The sequence below is a fragment of the Buteo buteo genome, chromosome 5, assembly GCF_964188355.1.
Source record: "Buteo buteo chromosome 5, bButBut1.hap1.1, whole genome shotgun sequence".
NCBI lineage: Eukaryota > Metazoa > Chordata > Aves > Accipitriformes > Accipitridae > Buteo > Buteo buteo.
In genome coordinates, this window is record NC_134175.1 from 51,721,274 (window position 1) to 51,743,009 (window position 21,736).

The 21,736-nt window shown below is 39.0% G+C and overlaps 1 protein-coding gene across 1 annotated transcript in view; it reads left to right on the forward strand.

Annotated features, from left to right (window-relative positions):
* The window catches only part of KIF5C (kinesin family member 5C), an 87,429-nt gene that overhangs the window by 32,552 nt on the left and 33,141 nt on the right, over positions 1-21,736 (forward strand). The window contains exons 3-11 of the mRNA XM_075028985.1: positions 1,259-1,332; positions 5,778-5,882; positions 8,599-8,647; positions 9,379-9,434; positions 10,359-10,446; positions 12,492-12,616; positions 14,720-14,824; positions 15,168-15,316; positions 19,657-19,805. Of these exons, the coding sequence (XP_074885086.1) occupies positions 1,259-1,332; positions 5,778-5,882; positions 8,599-8,647; positions 9,379-9,434; positions 10,359-10,446; positions 12,492-12,616; positions 14,720-14,824; positions 15,168-15,316; positions 19,657-19,805 (900 nt within the window). The remainder of the gene's footprint in view (positions 1-1,258; positions 1,333-5,777; positions 5,883-8,598; positions 8,648-9,378; positions 9,435-10,358; positions 10,447-12,491; positions 12,617-14,719; positions 14,825-15,167; positions 15,317-19,656; positions 19,806-21,736) is intronic.

Genomic DNA, 21,736 nt, shown 5'->3' on the forward strand with positions numbered 1-21,736 from the left:
ACACACAGACACATATATATATATACACACACACTTTTTTCTCCTGGTAGCCTCTATTAGTGTAGATACAGAGGATGGGAAATGTAACAAATATTTCAGAAGCAGAGAAGGCCAACTCCAAAAGCAGGAGATGCATTCAGAAGTGGCCATGGACAGGAAACTTTCTGCCCTGCCAGATGGCAGCTGGGCTTTGGTGCCTGTTCTCTGTACCCTCTGCAGGCTGCAAGAGTCGAGCTTTCCTTTTGCTTTTTTTTTTGCACTGTTGGCTCCCCCCTGGCTTTGCTGCTCTATCTCCGTCTGGTGGTTCTGCTCCGGAGGCCCGTAGCAGAGCTCCAGTACCTAGCACAATGGGAAGGTGGGCGTCCCGGAGCAGAGCACCCTGGCCAGCATCCTTCTCGCTGCCCCCGGGGGCTCTGGGTGGTCTTTGAGAGGAGCCTGATGGGAGCAGCAACGGGGTTATCGCCACTGGGTTTTAGATTGAAGGTTTCCTTCCTTCTTTATCAGCAACTAAAATAAGTGTTACTCTTCTTTACACGAAAGCTGCATAAATAGGTAGCCCTACTTAAGACTTTAAATTCACTTGCCTGGAGCGAGTCCAACCCAGTAATCCTTTCAACGGTAACGAATAGAAGTGGGACTGTGCCTGAGAACCAGCTGGTTTACAACCCTTGCGGACTTCTGAAAGCTGCTGTAGACATTAACCGCTAAAAAGTTAAAAGTGGATATTTTTATATCTTAATGCAATATAAAATTATTCATTCTGCCTTGAGAGAAGTATATTTTCAATAAAGCAAATTCCTGTTCATCTGACTTTCTTCTTGCTTTGCTCTCCTGCTTTGCAGACAAGCTTGGAAATTAATGAGGCTGTGAACTGTTGAGGGTGTTACAGTAGTAGAAATATTCAGTATGAGCTTGTTTAATTTTCTCTATGGTGCGTGATGGTTTAAAATGTAGGCAATTAAGTTTTCTCTTTCTCATGTTGCACAGGTATATTGGATAGTATCTAGTGTCCAGAGAGATTTTTTTTTTTCCCCCAGGAAAGTAAGAGAGTTGTCAATAATTCTGTAATTCTCTAATTTAGATTTTATTATGATTTTTTTCTTTGGCCTAAAGGTAGCTAGTTATGTCATATTTTCCCCATTCATTATTGCACAAACTATTTTCTAATTGAGCTTCGACATTGTAGAAGACTTACGAGATGCTGATAATCCAGCTTTAAGAATGCCAATATGAGTTTTAATTGTTTTTCTTCTTGCAGATGTTCTTGAAGGCTACAATGGCACAATCTTTGCCTATGGACAGACATCATCAGGAAAAACGCATACTATGGAGGTACAGTGGCAAAATTAAATCAGTTTGGTAGCAGCAGTAGAATTATGTGTACCAATTACCTGAACAAGCCAGCTATCTGGAGCACTCAGCTGTGAGTGACATATAAAAAGAGGTCTGGGTATGTTTACCTTCTACTGCCTTTTAAGCTGTGGTATTTCTTTCAACGTGGAGGTTTTTCCAAGAGATGTCTACAGATATCTAGGTAAACTAACAAATGGTGAATGAAAAATATCAAGTATAGTTTCTCCATATTTGTTGTAAAAATTTAGGTATGTATATATTTTAAAGGATTTGACTGAGATTTGTTAATCCACAAATGAAAACACTAATAAAAGTCTGTAGAGTTCCCTTGCATGCAGGATTATAAAAATTCATGCCTTGGTTATTGGTTTTCTCATTTGCACTCCCCTTCTGGGAATACCAGTCTCGCATACTGCAGCACAGATGCATGAATTTGAGAATTGTTGCTTTGGAGGAGGAGAATACCAAATTCCAGTGGCTGAAGTCCTAAGTCTGTTCATATTTCTGCTACATGAAGTGTGACAGTGTAGTTTTTTTTCCTGTGTTTTTTTTTTTTTTTAACTGTTCAGTTAGAAGACAGTTAGATATTTTAGTCTCTTGCTAAAAAAGGAGGATCGTTCAAGCATTTAATCCTTGCCTAGGATTGTTCCATCACAACGCTGTACAAGCTGGGTCTATGCCTCCTAGAGCATTTCAGTTCAACTGTGAACTTTAAACAAGAGGTCTACAGCAAAGTTTTGCTAAATGAAAGGAAAAAATGAGCTTTCATTTGTTTAACAGCATCAGATGGTTTTGCTACACAACTAACGCAGGTGACCTACCTAACCTGAAGGTTAAAGGAGAAGGAAAGCAATATTCTCTCGAGCCAGCAGGCCCTGGTGAAATTGCTGTTTGATTGCCACAGTTGCTCCTTTCCTGGAGGATGCAATAACTGATGCCTCATGTCTAATTAAGTCTGTCCTTGCAAGGATGGGGGAAATCACTAGCTCAGCCCTCACAGATGGCACAATGGCTGAGTAATCCACCAGCTCTGAATGTAATTAAATCAAAATGTCTGCAGGGCTTGAGCTGGTGCTTCCACATGGCATGGGGAAAGATCTCTTAAAGCCAGTTTATATTGAGAATTACAAGCTGTGATAAAGAAAATGACTGTAGAAAAATGGCTGGTTTACTTCTTTCATAAAGAAAAAGCTGTCATTTTGAAGTGGAATCAAGTCTATATTCAGTTTTAATCCCCCTTTTAACCTAACATCCTCTTGTAAAGTTGCTAAAGCATGTTGTGGAAGAAAAAAATAGTCTGAAGTTGAAGAAATAGTAAATCCTCTTGGTAAAGCTGTTACGGAGGATTTTCTGTGAAATGTGAAATGCTTCATAGTATTAATGTTAAGCTTAAACAGGACACGGTAGTATAATACAGCCAGGACAGACTTTCTGACATACATAGGTCTTTCTCCTGTGCTAGATAAAACATTTGCCAACCTGTATAGCAGGATAGATACCTTCTTAAGAATTACATATTTTTGCCCATAAGATTGTATTGATGGGCTTTGACCTTACAGCAGTTTTCAATACTAGGTCCCTATAGCTTGTAGTCATTATGCCAACATCCTGAAATAAAACAGCACTGTCTCAAATGTTACACTTCACTAGCCACTGCCTGCCTGCTGTGTTTAAATGTGGAAATTAATGTTCTTATTAAAATGAGAGGCTTTAATGAGCAGCGAACTCTCCGTCCGGGTGTTTTGGGGGAGTTTACTAACTGCAATGTCAGCATGGCAGCAGCAGCACATTTCTCCAAACTCTTTCTGAGGTTACAGCTAAATCCATGAGAGTGGGTTTTTTTTCTTCTTCCAGCTTTGCAGTGAATAGCCTACCTTTACCATTCTCTTCCCTTCCAGTTTATGTTCTCCATAAATCATAGTGGGACCTGCTTCAATCATCTCTTGTTTTAATAAAAATCCATTTATAATAAAGGAAAAATGAGTATTTTTCAATGCATCACAGACTGCTGGTGTTACAGCATTTTAAAGATCTTAACTCTTTCTTTATTGCATTTGTTGAACATGATCTTGCTTCACTGAAGTTTTTACTGACTTAAGTAGTGTGAAGGCCCAAGCCCAAAAAGTTGTACATGCGGTGGTTGAGTTACATGCACATTCAATCATGTTTTACAGATTGATTTCTCTTCTGAGCTAGAGAAAGCTATATAAAGGAAAGCATAATTATTACAGGGCTTGTTGGGGTTGGGAGCATGTTTAATTAAATACTTTTATAAGCTGCCACTTCCCCACAATGGTTAGGGGATATGTTTACCTGGTGCAGTGATTCCAAAGCTGATGCACCTCTGTGCAGACAGAAATCTCTGCAACACAACTTTGAATTCAAACCATCCTTTGGCTGAGCCAACAACCCAGCTTGACCAAAGCTGCTGTAGAAAAGGGGGCACTGCAAAGCTCCAGCATTTCTGGTTCTGTAGCTGCTTTTGCTGCATTTTGCAGTACTTTATAGTGTAGACATACCTTGGGTTGGATTTGTGCACAGTGAAGAAATATCAGCAACTCTCTGTTTATCCTAGTTTAGGAGAAACTCCTTTCCCCTCTTTGGGAAAACTCCGTGCAGTAATACAGGGTATTCAGTTGGTTTCAGTGAACTTTTCAACGACTTCTTCAGGGAGATGGGATGGATAGTGTGAAAATTATATTGCAGTCTGTTCAATAACAGCGCTGTGTGCTGGAACTGAGGGCTGTGCTGGCAAGGTAAAACAAACTGTTGGGGTTTGTTTTAAGTGTGTGTTTGTGCATACAAGTTTTCCCCTCCATCAGGGATTTAGCTTATTTAATCACGCCCTTTTTCATTCTCATAGTCTGAAATAAAATGGTGTATCATATGACAAGGACCTTTTAGTTTTTGAGAAGCTTAATAGGATGTTGGATATGGTATAGCACTTAACTGCTTCTGCTGCAGAAGGTAATATTATTTGTATAATATAAATATTTGTATAATATAAATAAAATATTCACAGTTTAGATACAGCTGAGTGCTGCTTTATAGGGAAGGCAGTCAGCAATGTAACTGATTCATCTATTTTCCCTCCCCTTTTTTCTCCAAGATGTGTATGTATTTTGAGGGGAGAAACCTAGTAACTGCTCTAAATACAGGCTTTGAGATAGAGGGAGAGAATATGTCAGTTCTTTGTGTTAAATTTTCTTCATCCTAGGTTGATGCTTAGAATTTGACTGTCATTTACACCAGCTTTAGCATAAGGGAAGTGATGTCTAGGAAGACCATATTTGAGTATACTAATAAAGGCTGAGGAACTTGGAAAACAGGTCAATGTGACCCACTAGTCATTCACAAACATGCATAATATTGAAAAGCACATGTACATGTGTATGATTTTATTTCTATTTTGCTAAAAAAAATTTGGTGTTTAATAATCTTTAGTAATTACAGATCAAATCTGACTTCCCATGATTTGGAATTGTATGGTTACCCACTATATTTAAAAAAAAAAAAATTCCCTTCCACTATTTGGAGTAAGATGCTTTGTTGTGCTGATATGGGCAGTATTACTTAGACAAAGATATATTCAAAACGTATATTAGAGTTTCTAGATGCTATGTTCTGGTGGAGTCTTACGACTACTGACTTGTTATTGCATATTTAAGCAGTTTCATAAAACATTTGGAAATAACAAAACAGTATATGCTATAGCCAGAAAAGGTTTTTATTTCAAGTTTATATTTCTATACAGTTTTCAAGTGGTGTTAGCTTTCCTGTACGTGTATGGCTTTTTGAAAAAGAGCAATGCAACTAAAAGGAGCCACGCAGCCAGGGAAATTGTTGGGTTTAGTTAATATTCAGTTCTTGAAAGAATAGAGGAAGGTAGTTGTGCAAATTATCATGGACAACAGTAGTGTTTGTAAGGCACGGTGCTCTGGCAATAGGCCCAGCAAGCTCAAATCAGAATATATTACTCTAATCCCCAAATCCCCGCAACCCAGATTTCCCTTTAGCTTTCTAGCATAGTGGTGAAAGAGAAACAAAATGCTTTAATACTTCTTGTTTCTGACATGTTTCCAAATATCTGATTTAACTGGGAGAACCGGCTGTAATTTGTACCTTTGTTTGTGTTTATTCATCTCTCTTTGGTCAGAGAGTGACAGTGTAAATAGTGGCAGGACAGTGTGCTTGGCAAATGGCAGGAGCTGACAAAAGAAATAGGTGCTCCGTCGGGTGAGGAGTTCTAACGCTTCGAGTCGTTCTGCCACCTTTTCTGTGCACTTATATCAAGCAAATGCCCCCCAGAGCAGCAGACACGTTCATAGGGGCCCGCTGGAGGAAGGTGTGTTTGGACAAGGCTCGCTCCTCTCTGGTACCTGAGGAAGGCTTTCCAAGTTAACGGTTTGGTTCTGTGTCCACAGGGGAAGCTGCATGACCCTCAGCTCATGGGAATCATTCCGAGAATTGCACATGACATCTTTGATCACATCTATTCCATGGATGAAAACCTGGAGTTTCATATAAAGGTAAATGCGGAATGACGTGTTATGTAACGGGTCGGATGGAAGAAAGTTGAGCTGGATGGGAAATCTGCATTCATGCTATAATGTTGTGCTGCAGAATTTTTCCTTTCTGCCTTTTATAGCTCAAAACCCATTATGTTACTGAGGATATTTACTAGGAGTAATCTAATACAGTTAGTTACTAGCCTTTGACGGAAGTTTTTCTTGAGCATGTTTTTAGCTCAGGTTTGCTAGTCTGTTGATTGCCTTGTCTCTCACCAGAGTTGATAGGCTAGCCAACACGGTAAGAAAACACTTATTTCACTGCAGCTTCTCCAAAGACTGTGCCTCAGCCCCACTAGTTATGGCCATAAATACCATTGATCTGCATGACATTTGTGAGAATACTGATGTGTTGTTCATATCTCAAGGATGTAAACAGTCCTCCTTAATATGTAGGTTTGAAATGGAGGAAAGATGGCTTTGGGCAATTACGGAATGATATTTAGAAGTAATTTTTAGCTCAAAAGCTTATGTTTGGGTTCCTTAAAGTGGTGGTCTTAAGTCTCGATTTGAACAGCTACTATGTTTTTCCATGTCCCTAGCTTGATACCAACCATATGATCTCTCAAATTTTTTGAGTGACCTTTAATTCCTATCGTTCATCCGGTCTCCGGGGGAGCTGCCAGCCATGGGGGGCCATTGGTCCATCTGGCAGAGTTGGGGTCAGGCTACAGCTTGCTTCCAAGCAGACATCAGTAAAATTACCCAGTAGATTGCAGGAAAAATGAGTACTCCTCTGTGTCATCCCTCCCCCAAAACACACAAAATATAACTAGATGGCTTCAGTAAAGTTAAGTAGCTGAGCACAGGTAGAATGTGAAAGCACTGTCCCTTCTCCTACTGTGACCAGGTGATGCTCTCTGAGAATGGAGTTCTCCTCCTCCTCTGTCCCTCTCATGCCTAGAAGTTAGTGATGAGTGACTTTTTAGTGCTGCTTGCATTAAAGCCCTTGAAGCACTTCTGGGGGTATATATGTGTGTATATATATTCTAATAATCTAGCAGAGCACCTCTGTATGAGCTGCTGATCTTCTGGAAGGACTAGGTCATTTTGTATTGAGAACCTTCTTAGCAGTGCCTGTTTGTGGGGGTGCTCATGAAGTACAGTCAGAAGAAGCAGCCTTGCGAAGTACAAATAAACCATCTAAATATTTTAATAGACCTTAGACTGTAAAATATTGAGCTGCTTAAGAAGAGAGGCCCCTGAATTTTCATAGAAATGGCTTCCATAGAAGTGACACTGATTTCTTTTCATCATCTGTAAAGCTGTCCTGTGGCTACTGCTATTCTACATGATAGCACTTGGATACCAACAGATGGGGACCCCATTGTACGAGACGTGGTAAATTCCTGTCCCGGCAGAAGATTATCACTTCATAAATCACGTTCTGCCAGCACTGAATTGTTTCAGTGGTTTCCTATTGTAGTTGACATTTATGAATATCTTAACAGAAAAGCTGCCTAAATAGCAATGAATGAGTGAGTGATTATACAAGGAGCTGTCATTGAGAGAAATGCATGTTCTGTCATTGGGAGCAAGAATTTAACCAAACTGTCACACTCTTTTAATAACTGAGCCAAAGCTGAAAATTAATATCTTTTTTTCTCTCTCCCTCTTTAATAGAGACCCATTTAGAACAGGGAGGGGAACTTGGTATCTCCTCTGTGTGTTGGTCCTTAGCAGTGTGTTAATAGGATAATATAAAGCACGTGAGTTAAGTCTGTTGAAATGAGCTGGTCCAGAGGATGGCTTTAAAGGGGACACAGGTGAAGTAAATGCACAGAAGCAAAATATATCTGTATTTAATAGCAGTGGTCACATAGGAAGATCAACTCATCAGTATAAAAAAAAAACAGACGTAATTTATTTTTCACGAGAGAAAATGATACTTTACTAAATAGCTAGAGTTTATGGATACCTAGAATTTAGCCATCTAGTATTCTAGCTAAATAATCCCTGGATAAAGTTTATTTAGGGTACGGTTAGGCACCATGCCCCTAACACATTTCTGTTTGCTTCTGTGAGTCAAATACGCTTTTATTAAGAGAGTCATTCATTCATGCTCCCTCTCCTTTTTTTTTTTTTGTTTTGTTTTGTTTTGTTTTTTCTGAGGACAATTGTCTCTGTTACAGAAAAGTTCATTTTCAGTTTCTTCTTTGGGACTTGATTCAAGACAGAACTTCTACATATGCTTCATTTAAAAGTTTAATTTAATCTGTATTGCTTAGGCTTATGTAACTTGTATGTTAAACCAGTGAAGGTGCTATCTGCTTTTGTGCTGGTGAATATCAGTATACCTCTTACAGTTGTCAAATGTTCCTCCTCATGATGCAGCTGTACTGATATGATAATAGTTGAATTCACTTGATTCTGTTCAATATTTTTGCCAATTTTACCTGTGGGGGGAAAAAAAAAAAAAAAAAAAGATGATGAGAGTTGTCTGAAGTTTTTTTTGTATACTTTCCTGATGAATCTTTGATAAATGGAGAAAGATCAATGACTCGTAAATCATTCAAAATACAAGTATGTTCACATGAAAGATGCAAGTCAAACTATGTGGGGGGTGGGTTTCGTTTTTTCTTTGATGCTTTTTATTTTGACAGATATGGAAATATAGGTACAGAGACTTTTCAATTGCCAAAGTTTAAATCAGTAATGTTTATGATTATTTAATTAGGTTTCCTACTTTGAGATATATTTGGACAAAATAAGGGACCTACTTGATGGTAAGTTCTGCATTTCCCATGTCATAAGTTCTGCATTTCTTAAGTGTTTTTTGGCTTGGTATAGTGCTTTGAATCAACGCTTAAGGGGAAAGAGTTATGTTCTTTGAGAGGGATTTAAATTTAAGCTGTATGACAGGGTTTGTGAAAGAGAATTTTGCAATTTAAGTTATCTGATCTCTGACTCTTGCACAGCTACTTCTGCAGTGCTACATAGCTTGATTATAAATCAGTGAGTACAGAGAATTTTACATACATCAAAGCAGGTCTGAGCCTCATTGGCATTGTATATTCTTAAAGTAAAACAATAATTTAAAAATGTATATACTGTTCTGTTGAGGTTTTTCTGTTAAATTTAGAATACATTCAGTTCAACTTATTCCTTGCTTTGCCTCTGTTAGGTAGAGTCTGTTGGGAGTGATCTCTCTCTCTCTTACAGCTTGTGTCTCTGTATATGTGTGCTGTGTGTTAATGAAAGTGTGAATTGTCTGTGTTTGAATCAGTCTGAAGACAGGGAAATGTATGCTAATGGTAACACAAAACCAGGAATGTTTATTTGTGCTTTTTTGAATTCTGGTGAGTTCTTCTGTCTTGAAATTTTTGCTGGTTTGGCAAAATCCGACTACAATTCTCATTTGCAAATTTAATACATTCACGGAATTTGTCTGTCATGCCTATAGTTGACACATTATTACCTGTGGAATATTCCTGATGATGTCCATCTTTTTTTCTAGTGTCAAAGACAAACCTCGCTGTACATGAAGATAAAAACAGAGTTCCATATGTTAAGGTACAAGGAAAATTTGATGCTCAGTTTTTCATTCTTTCTCACCTATGCATTTATTTACACATTTCCATTTGTATCTCAGTGCATTTGCTGAAATGGTTCAACTCTTGTTCGAGTCTTGAATGTTCAAGCAGTATTGGTCTCTGGATTTAAACAGTTTCCTGAAATATTAATGGGCTTGAATCATGTTTGTTTATTTTTCTGACTTCAAACATTTACATTTTGTTAGTATGGTGTTAAATTTTAGGTATTCATATTCCGTTTCATGTCAGCCATGAAAGAGAACATCTTGAGAAGAATTTTGTTCTTTAATATCTTGTTGCATAGATGCTGTAATCTCGCAATGTTTTAGAACAGATTTGTTGGGTTAGGAATTTGTTTTATGACTTCCTGGGCCCTCCCTTAAGTGTGATATACTTGTTATGAACATATGTGAGCCTTAATAATATATGTACAATATTATTCCATTTATTCTCATCCTGGTGAGGGCAAAAAAAAATTGATTAAAATAAATCCTTCAGTAATATTGCATTAGGGCAGAGAACAAAGACTATGCATCTTGTCTTACAGTTTGAGAGAGAAAAGCTAATTTGGGTATGGAATCTAACCCAAATTAGTAACAGGAATATATGCCATATCATTCCATGTGGTCTACGTATAGAAACTCTTTTCTGCTGCATGTTTGGATTTGATGGAGTCTTTAATGTTGTGAAAGAAAATTGTCTCTCAAGTTATCCCGTGGACTCCTCCTGAAAGTCATACAAAGGCATGTTTTGCTCCGTTGCCTCGCTAATGATCGTGTTGGATGTTGATGGTTCTTCTAATTATTTTGTTCATCAGTGCTAATGACATAGACATCTTCCTGATGGCATCTGGAGTACTAGGACATTTCCTAAACTTTTCTATTTTCAACTTGCATATTTCTAGGGTTGTACAGAAAGATTTGTTTCTAGTCCTGAAGAAGTTTTGGATGTCATTGATGAAGGGAAAGCGAACCGTCATGTAGCTGTTACAAGTAAGTATTCTGTGGAAGCTTTTCTGGCCATAAAGTGGGGGTGTTTGTAGCTTCCTAGTGGTGTATTGATTCTTCCTGTTCAATTGAACGATGTAATGATGCACAAGTTATAATGCTTTCAAATTAATAGAGCTGTACTTTTTTTACCGCTTCACTGCATACAGAAACATTTATTGACTTTCAGCTTTGAGAACTCCTGAATTTAATATATGGCATTATATAGTATTGTTATATAAAACTTCAAAATATGTATTGTTACGCATAGTATAGATATTTTGAAATTATGTGTAACTGAAATAATGTACGTACATTCTACTTTGTGCTACAAGTCAAGAACTTGGAGCAATTCACTGGTCAAATGGCAGGCAAAGACTGCCAAGCAGTTATCAGACTCTGCCTGTTTACCTCTTGCGAGTCATCCTAGTGAAGCAGTGACTTGGATTGAGTTCCAATGATGGCAAAGCAAATGAATCTTTCTGAATTTAAAAACATAATAATCACTTCAGCCTGTGCCAAATTTGTTGATGTTGTGTTGCATGCAGCCTACTAGCATTAGCGTGATAAATAGGGCAGGTATCTTTGTCCTGTTTCCCAATTTATACTGTAAGATGTCTTTGATCCAAACAGTGAGCTTGGCAGAACCTCAGCTTGTAACTCAAATCTTGGTGGTGGCATGGGTTTTGGGGGATGTGTTTGTTTTTGTTGGGTGGTGTTTTTTTTGTTGTTTGTTTGTTTGTTTTTTTAAATTTTATTTTATTTTTTATGATGCAGTGGGCAACTTCTTTCTCTTCCATGTCTCTACCTTCTTGCTTTGATAAATACTGTGTTGCTTTAGCTTCCCCATGCCTTTCTCTTCATACTAATAGAAATGTATTCTCTTTTTTCTGAGTAATGTTTCCTCCTGTTGTTTCTGCTATTCTGATTTAACAAAAAATATCCGGATACACCTTTTGCTGTGATACTACCTGTTGCATTTGATGCGTACAGAAAAGTTCTGACAAAAGTTGACAGAGAATGAATTTTACCTAGACTGAAATGGTGAGGAGCAAATTTGGAATTCTTATTGAAAACAAATGAGTTTGGAGATGGAGGAGAAAAAGGGAATTCAGATAAATATAAATATTGCTGTGAATGTGAATGGGGAAAGGTGGTAGTGGATTTTAAAGTGACAGAGAAAATAGAGAAAACAGATGAAAGTGGTTTACTGATTCATAATGTTTTCTTTTTGCTACTTTATGAAACTTCAAGCATGACATGGTTACAGTCAAACTTGAATAAGTGGAAGTTGAAACTGTAGCTGCCTGTGTTTTACCTGCTGCCTGGGTGAAGGAGGATTTTTAATTACATAAGCAATAAAAATCACTCTAAAATTTTAACTTAAATAATACGGTTTTGATGAAAACTTTTGCTAAAATATTGGGAGATCTCCTCACACAATTGCACTGAGACCTGCCCAACTTCTTTTTATTGCTATTATTATTATTTCTCTTTAAATTCTCTTGCTCAGCTCAAAATTATTCCTCTGTCCAGGATGCTGAACATACATCCTCATTGTAGTTCTGTGTCTAAATAGTGTAAGTTATATCACAGCAGGTTTTTTTGTGTGAGTTGTCTGTAGTCATGACAAAGCATAAAAGGCAGAACCTTTATTTCTTACTGTAACTGTGAAATTTTATTTTATTATTCTTATGCTATGACTTTTTTTGTTGTTATTTTTTACTATTTCTGGTCAAATTTTATTGCTTCAGTGGAATAAAAAACTTTCAAAAAGACAGAATAAAATAAAATAAAAAAAAGCTTTTTTCCCAAGGCTGTCATTTGTCGTGAAACTGGTTAATTTAGTCATGCTCGGAGAAAGTAGGAGCTCATTCTGTAGCTTTATTTACAGTTTTTGGTGTAGACACTGCTGTCAGTACAGTGGTCTGGGCTCTCCAGTGAATTGCCTCATACTTTTGAATTTGTTAGCCATAGGCTAGCTCTGATGCAAAATTATTTTCTAGTCAGGTTATAGTCATTTAAGCAAAACCTTTCAAATGTGATTGCAGATATGAATGAACACAGCTCAAGGAGCCACAGTATCTTCCTCATTAATATTAAACAAGAGAATGTGGAAACTGAGAAGAAACTCAGTGGAAAGCTTTACCTGGTAGACTTGGCTGGAAGCGAGAAGGTAATCTTTCCTTTTTTGTAAACTGCTGAATGATCCTAGTGGGATCACTCAACTGATCATGTGAATGCGTGTCAGTGCAAAACTAAGCTGGGTTTTACAGAAGTTTTATCTTAGGTTATGATTAGTATGGCAATTTTTATTTTTTTTTTTATGTGGGATGGAGAACAGGAGCAGATCAGAACTATTGGTATGAAATGCAAAACCCCAAAATCTGCAATATAGCTTCATTTATAATGAAGCGGATTGAACCAGTGTACATTTATATAGCTTCACATTTACTTATGGGTATTTGAAGAAAGTAATGTAATTTTAATGTAATTTGTCAAATTAGACAGCTATTTTAATTTGCTTATATTCAGACATGTCCTGTTTCCAGGTTTTCTGTAATTATTTCACAAATTAGATCAATGAAATAACAGCATTTAATGCAGTTATACAGCTGAAGTCTATTTGAAGCACCCTGAATGACTCTTTTGCTTGTGGTGACTATTTATCTTTTCCAACATAGAAAAATAATAACCAGAAAAGAACTTGTATCTGTTTACCAAAAGAGTAATGGTCTAGAACGGTACTGCAGTGCAAAAATGTCATTGTTTCCCAGTTCTCATTCTAACTTCTTTTGGAGTGTTCAAATTGTATAACTGTAAATGAAATAAATAAATTATAAACCTCATCATTTTGCAATGCTATGGAATTCTTTATTCAAGCTGGATCCTGGGTGACAACTGTGCATGTCAAAATAGTTGCTCATGATGAAGCAATGTCTTTCATTGTGGTTACAGATTTCCATTTCTTTCTAAAAACGAGAAGTAAAATAAATGATTTTGTTTGATGGACTGTGGAGCTTTCAGGTTGCTTGTTGGGACACACTAGTTGATAACCCATTGGTACAATGTGGAAGCCATTCACCACAGTAATTAATTGTATTAATTTCCATTATTGCATATAATACTAAATGTTAAATTAAAAACTCCTAGTGGTGTTTAGAAAATGAGTGCCTAGTCAGGCTCTACTCTCCTCTGAAAACTACACTTTGTGGTTCATTACGTTTGCTTGGACATTGTACAGAAAACCTGAAATAAGGGTTTCCTTGGTAGATTGTCGTCTTAAAAGATACAGTTATATTTCCTTTTTTGTCGTGTGGCGTTTTTAGAGGAAAGTATAGGTACTGTAGTTTTAATGTAGTGTGGTGGGTTGACCCTGGCTGGAGGCCAGGTGCCGACCAAAGCTGCTCCATCACTCCCCTCCTCAGCTGGGCAGGGGAGAGAAAATATAACGAAAGGCTCATGGGTCAAGATAAGGACAGGGAGAGATCACTCAACCAACTACTGTCACGGGCAAAATAGACTCGACTTGGGGAAAATTAATTTATTGCCAATCAAACCAGAGTAGGATAACGAGAAATAAAACCAAATCTTAAAACACCTTCCCCCCACCCCTCCCTTCTTCCTGGGCTCAACTTTATTCCCAAATTCTCTCCCTCCTCCCCACCAGCAGCGCAGGGGGACGGGGAATGGGGGTTAGGGTCAGTTCCTCACACGTTGTCTCTGCCACTCCTTCCTCCTCAGGGGCAGGACTCCTCACTCTTCCCCTGCTCCACCATGGGGTCCCTCCCACAGGAGACAGTCCTCCACAAACTGCTCCAGCGTGGGTCCCTTCCCCGGGCTGCAGTCCTTCAGGCACAGCCTGCTCCAGCGTGGGTGCCCTGCGGGGTCACAAGTGCTGCCAGAAAACCTGTTCCAGCTTGGGCTCCTCTCCCCATGGATCCGCAGGTCCTGCCAGGAACCTGCTCCAGCATGAGCTTCCCATGGGGTTCCAGCCTCCTTCGGGCATCCCCCTGCTCTGGCGTGGGGTCCTCCATGGGCTGCAGGTGGAGATCTGCTCCACCGTGGACCTCCCTGGGCTGCAGGGGGACAGCCTGCCTCATGTATTACAGGCTTCCACTAACAAAGAAGTGCCTATAAAATTCTTCATGCTGAGGATAAGCTTGCTTTGCTTTTCATCCAAGAGCATCTTTAACTGTTGCACTATCTGTTCTGTAGCTGTATTTGTAGAGGCGCTTGCTGGTAGCTGAGCCTGACTGTTGCCTGCTCTCTTTGGTAGGTCAGCAAAACCGGAGCGGAGGGCGCTGTTCTTGATGAAGCTAAAAATATCAATAAGTCTTTGTCTGCTTTAGGCAATGTGATATCTGCCTTGGCAGAAGGAACTGTAAGTAATCCTGTTTTGTGTTGTTGAAGAATGGCTTTTTATTTATCTGTTTCTTTGCCATGCACGTAAAAAAATAAGCTAACGTTTCAATTCAAAAAGAAGAAAATACTAGCTTTCCAACCACAAACTAGTGACACTTTTGCTATTCCACTAAAGATAGGAAACTAATTCTCAGTGATTTCACTTGAGTGGTTATCCAATCTTAGCACAATCAAAACAATTACTCTTCAGGACTGTGTGCTTCAAATCCATTAAACGTGTCATTGTCGACTCATATTCTCTCTCATTACAATATCATTATTTTTAAAAAATTGTTCTTGTCTCTTACTTATATTTTGATTAGAAAACCCATGTTCCATACCGAGACAGCAAAATGACCCGAATACTTCAGGATTCCCTTGGTGGGAACTGCAGAACCACCATCGTGATATGCTGTTCTCCTTCTGTGTTCAACGAAGCAGAAACAAAGTCGACCCTGATGTTCGGACAGCGGTGAGTCCTACTCGGCATTAGGCTGAATGACACTTACTTGGGCTCTTCCATGTGTTCCGAGCCAGCTGTGCTGAGGGGAGCAAGATGAGTAGGCATTTTAAAATAAGGAGGTTATGGTTTCTGGAGTTGTTCAAAAATAGTACTGGAGAACTTGAGAAAACCGTCTTTTCCCTATGGTACCAGAAAAATAAATGTTAATGTTGGCCAGCAGCTGCACTACTTAGAAGGTCTGGTAATTTTTCCTGCAGAAAGTGCAAAGCGTTATGGTAATTCCTTGAAATTTTATGGGGAAGATAATGGTATTGGGCAGTTTTCTGTTGGCTAACTCAGTGGAAAATGTTTGGTTTTGCTTTATCTGAGACTGCTCTCGATGCTTTTAAGATGTGTCTTCTCTTTGAATGGCATCTCAGGGATTATTAGTGGGGTTGTAAAAAGTGTTTTTTAACCTTTAAGAAAAGAATGTGGACACAGTGTAATATTGACAACTTCAATAGTTTACTATGATAGCTCACAGACATTTTTATATGATTGAAGCATCTTAACAATTTAGGAACAAGTCCTCAGAAACAAGCAAGGATGAAATAAGTGTGGAAGTGTTCAGAAAGAAAATTTCTCTTCCATATGTGTTAGTTGGCAATAGTCATATGAAATACATTTGGAAAATTTGTGAAAATAGGTCAGGCTCATTACGTAATTACTGCTTTTGTTGTAATTGAGGAGAACTCTGATACTTTGGAAAATTACTTGGCTTATTTGTGTAAAGCAGAAAGGAAAAATATTAGCAAGTTATGATTGTTTGAAATAGAATTTATTTAATGGTTTGTACAATACAATAAATTTGTCTTTGTCTGAAAATGGCTTGTTTTCCGCCATACATAATTTTTCCATCGAAGCCCATACTGTGAAGGAGCATTTTATATTGGCAAGTAAAATCATGTGTAAAAAATTAATCTGACAATCTTCTATTAATTCATTGCCCCACTTTTATCGTTTAATGTGAGCTTTCTTTAGATTTGCATGAGGGAAGGCGATCCCTTTAGTGTATCTATAGGAGAGTACGTCAAAGTGCAGGACAAACAGCTGCAGTGGGGTGCAGTCCCTCTTAATGGAGAGTTGCGGATTAGTGCAGGTTAGGGCTGGAGGACAGTTCTGCAACACACTCTCCATCTAGCATTGCCAGAACCAGTATTGACTTGTCCTTGTCATCTGCCGCTGGGATTTGTCCAAGGTGGGGAGGGACCCACGTGCTGCAAGCCAGGTAGATGCAAAAAGCGTGAATTCCTCTGATCTCTGCTTCCTGTAGCGTTTCCTTCCTTCACTGCAGAACTATAAGCTACTCACTTAAATCACAGCATGCAGGAAAAGCTCCCCAAAGGGAACTTCACAGGTCGCTGCAGTAAGTTTTTATGGAAAAGGACTACAAAAGGAGGAAGTGGTCATTAACATAATCAGGTTAAGTGTTGCTATGTAGATTTAATTCACTGTTGTATGATGAATATGAGTTTAAGTCAGTGAAGATGTAAGCTTCTACTGAAATCCAGTATACTATAATGTGTGTTACAGAAATTTTGAGTAAATGCAAATATTTAGATGCAGTAATTAAATGAAGATTGTTAACAACTCTGAAGTATAATGAGTTGCAGTTTTTGTTGATGGTAAAATTTTAAATGTTTTGATGGCTCACAGTTTAAACCTCCCCACGTACAATTTTCTGACTGCAGGTGATTTCAGACGACTGTGAGTCTTGCACCTCTGTAGACCTGAAGAGCAGTTCCAAAGGTCCTCCTAATTCATTCTGGATAAGGCTCCAGGGCAGTAACGCAGCTGCAAGGGACATTTAATTTTAAAAAGATGAGTAGGTACTGTGTTAGGTTTCAGTCTGCTTCCTGTTATGCTGAACTCTCTGTCTGCAGGTATGGTATTAAATAGAAAGAAATGTAGGCAGTAAAATATAATAGCTCAGATTAAGGGGATTAAAAGGTAGTGTAGTGTTTTTAAAATTATTTTATTTTTTTAATCTAGATTAAAAGGGATTTGCTTTTGCTCTGTAACGCGTAACAGTGCTCCAGGATCTCAGGGAGGTTGTATGCTTGGGCACTAGAGGAAATCCAGTTTCTGTGTTATTTCCATTTCTCTTGGTTTCATTTCTCTTTTCAGTAATCAGTGAAACTTGCCTTTCTGTTTGGGGCAAAATAATTTTCAAACCAGTTCTGCATACCCTGGCTAGAAGAGCTTGGAGTGATGTGACATGAATAACACTTTTCTAGGAAGAGGAACATTTTTAAGGTGTTCCTTACAGAGGACTAGGATGTCAGCTGAAGGAACTGGGAAAATAGCCAAATACTTCGTGAGAGTGGTTGGTTGAGGTTTATTATGGGATCTTTGTTTGCTTAAAAGCTATAGAATTGGGCTGAAATAGGAGTTCCTCGTGGAGAGCATTTAATTGTAAGAAAGGAAATACAAGTAGGAGGACTGATGATGCACTAGACCTGCAGAGCAGCACACATACTATACATACACAGTGTTATTTGTTAGCATTTGGGATAGGAATATTGCTGTCTACAGGAAGTGGTTTCTTTTACAGGGTCTTTGGTTGTGATGTTGCATTTTTCTGATGTGACAGTATAAGGACTTGAATAACATTAAAGGGAAGGTATATGAGTCATGGGTGATTACTGGTTCCTCCATTTCTTCCTAGCAAAAAAGAATTATGTCACCATTAAAATAAGTGTCAGGAGTAAAATTCATCTTAGCAGGTCCACTTGTACTAATCAATGTGTGCATGTGCTCCTCTGTTAGTAGCGAGTCGGTTTCTTCTCCTTCTGCTCATCTTTTCTTGTGTTTTTATATTATTTTTAATTTTAGTTGCCTGTAAGTACTTCATCCATCATTAGGGTAACACAGTCGATAAACTTTATGGTGTGGCATTTTTTTCCCCGGTACAGTTAAATGAGTGGAAACTTGAGCCATGCTTTTGGCAGAGACAATATGTAAAAGCTAACCATTAGGCATTATTTTAGAACTACAGGGTTATTTTAAAATATTCCTAAGGTAATAAAACTCCTGCTCGCCACATAGCGCAAATCACTGGAGCACAGTTTGGAGTATGAGGTACAGAAATGGGAGTGTTTTCTTGCTGACAAAACAAACTTTCAGGATTTTTAGTGCTTGGCCACACTTTTAAGGGTGCTTTAGAATCAGTAAGTGGAGGTGTGAAGAAAATAGTTAAGATCATGTGCTCGCCCCAAAGGAGAGTCAGCCAGTGCCTCTATAGCCCATTCCCAGATGTAGTTTCTTGCATGGGTGTTTCAGCCTACGCTTTACAAACCGGTGGGAGGTTTGTCTGTTATCCTTTACTTAGCCTCTATTTTATTAATAACACTGGAGTCATTTGGAGGGACTCGGTGTCAGAGCAGTGAAGAGCAAAGATCTGAAGCTTTCTTAATTCATACTGATTTGTTTGCGTTTTCTTTTTAAATGTGGATTTGCTGGAGTAGGTGCAATGCATCTTTTTCTGCTTGCTTTGCATTTTCTAGTGCAATTGTTTAGGTTCAGTTGGAGCTAAGCCCTTTCACAATAATGAAGTGGTGGTGGTTGTTGTTAGAAGGGTTTAAATTTTGTGATATTTTTGCCTAGAGAGGCAGTAACTTGTGAGCCTGCCTACAGTGGCCCAGGCACGAGTTCAGCCTCCCTCCCCCCGAGAGCCTTCCTCAGCCCAGCTGTAGCCTAGTTACCTGGTGGTGACCCGTGATTCTCCTCCTTCCTTTCATTCCACCCCCAAAAATGTATTTGAAAGTGCCATTTGGCTTTTAAGAAGGATAAATTTCCATATCTCTGCTTCCATGCGTTGATATCCTTCACACTGTGATGCTTGAAATATGGCTGAGTTTTGTTGGTGGAGTTTAAGGGATGGTTGTTAAGGGATGGGGCAAGCCCGTGGTCGGACACTGGTGTGGGGTACACTACAGTGGGTGCCAGGCCAGGAGAAGCTGCAAGGTGACAGCTTACCTATTAGAGCAATAATGACAGGACTTGGTTTTATCCTTAATCCAAGAACAGTTTCCAGAGCTGCTTTCTTTGGAAGAATCTGAAGAGGCAGATCCATGTCTAACTGGTCCCTGGTTGCTGGATTTTGATACAGAAAACTTTCTGTTGAGGCTTCCAGGTAGTAATGGTACTGAGGGTTTGAGGGCAAATTGAATTGTGGCATTGCACTTTAGAAAATAAATTGCAAATGTTTAGTAGTTTCCCTTTGTGTTACAGAAAAATTTCTGAATCCTTACTGTTGTATTGAGATAAAAGTTGCAGAGCAACTGACACTTTCTGGTTTCGTTGTGCAGAGCTAAGACGATTAAGAACACGGTCTCTGTGAATCTGGAGCTGACTGCAGAGGAGTGGAAGAAAAAGTACGAGAAGGAGAAGGACAAAAATAAGAGTCTAAAGAATGTTATCCAGCATCTAGAGCTGGAACTGAACAGGTGGAGAAATGGTACGTACCAGAAAATGGGAATGGGTACATGTCTTTGTATTTTTAAGTTACGTATGTTTAAATCTTGCCTTAGATCACAAGAGTCATACTAATTCTAAGCTCGCCATTCAGAGTTGTCGCTCATGCTTCATAATAATAACTGAAACGTGAAGAAGCAAAAACCAGGGAAACCAGCAGCAGCCATTTACAGAAGGTACCATTTTAAATGCCAAAACTAGTGTGATATCAGATGTAGAGAATACGGGAAGGCATCAATAATGTTTAATAATGTGTTGTGGTTTAACCCCAGCCAGCAACCAAGCACCACGCAGCTGCTCACTCACTTTCCCCCCGCCCAGTGGGATGGGGGAGAGAATCCGAAGGGTAAAAGTGAGAAAACTTGTGGGCTGAGATGAAGACAGTTTAATAGGGAAAGCAAAAGCCACTCACGCAAGCAAAGCAAAACCAGGAATTCATTCCCCACTTCCCATGGGCAGGCAGGTGTTCAGCCATCTCCAGGACAGCAGGGCTCCAGCACACGTAATGGTTTCTTGGGAAGACAAACGCCATCACTCCCAATGTGCCCCCTTCCTTCTTCTTCCCCCATTTTTTATATGCTGATCATGACGTCTTATGGTCTGGAATACCCCTTGGGTCAGTCGGGGTCAGCTGTCCCGGCTGTGTCCCCTCCCAACTCCTTGTGCCCCCCCAGCCTCCTCGCTGCTGGGGTGGGTGAGAAGCAGAACAGCCCTTGGCTCTGGGTAAGCACTGCTCAGCAGTAACGAAAACATCCCTGAATTATCAACAATGTTTTCAGCACAAATCCAAAACATAGCCCCATACTAGCTACTGGGAAGAAAATTAACTCTATCCCAGCCAAAACCAGCACATTCTCCACCCCTTACTCAATACCGGTTACGTCATGCTCAGGTCCCACACTGTCCAATACAACTTCATTAGCCACCACCACCCTGCCCATCCTTTGGTACAATACGCAGATACCGTTCCCTTCGTCTACGGACCACCCCTGCGAAATGTCTGTAAAACACCCACAAATGTCCGCTGAGCTCGTGTAGTCCCTGACTTTGGGCTCCATCAGTTCTGGTGGTCCCTCGGGACAGGAGAGGTGGTGTGTTGTGTGGAGTTACTGGGCACCCAAGCCAGCTCAGGTCAGGTCCCTGCTGCACTTGTACTGCTTCTTGTAAGGCTTCTCCTCCCTTGGTTCACGTGGTTCCTGCTGTAGTAGTTTGGGTCAAGTTACAGTGTTTAACATTGCAATGAACTCCTCCTGCCAAAAAATCTCCTCCAGCCAATACCAACACATAATGTTAGTAATACTAATAAAGAAAAGGTAAAATGTCATTATGTTTGGTTGTTTTTTTGTTGTCAGTTCCGTTATGCTGTAAAGTAACTAGATCTTCTTTTGTTTTTGTTTTTTTTTTTATAATTGAGTTTAACATTAGAATAATTAGTCCGTTAGTACAATGATTATGAGTGTAATCTGATTAGAAGAATTGCCACTTGTCTGCTTCTGTGGCTTCTAAGTGAAATTTATTTTGAGAACAGCCAATTTTCTGTTTAGAAACATAGGGAATTGCTGTTCAGGGTAGGTTGTAAGATGAAGTGTAGGATGGTAGAGGAGGAAGAATATTTTTCTGCATACATACAAATTAAAGAATTTTTATTTAATGTGGAACATTGACAAATAATTTTAGCAAACCATTCTTACTTTTAATTTTTTTTTATTCCACGTATTAAAAAAAAAAATCAACCCCCAAACTTCAAACCAACAAACAACTCCCCAACCCAAAGAAACCAACCCTTCAGCCTGAAATCCCAATAAACCCCAGAAGTAAAATACTGCTTCTTTGGAGTAATTTTTATTTTCTAAATTGCTTGTCATCCAGGTCCTACATATTGATGTCTCCCGCAGTTCAATAGTATGTAACTCC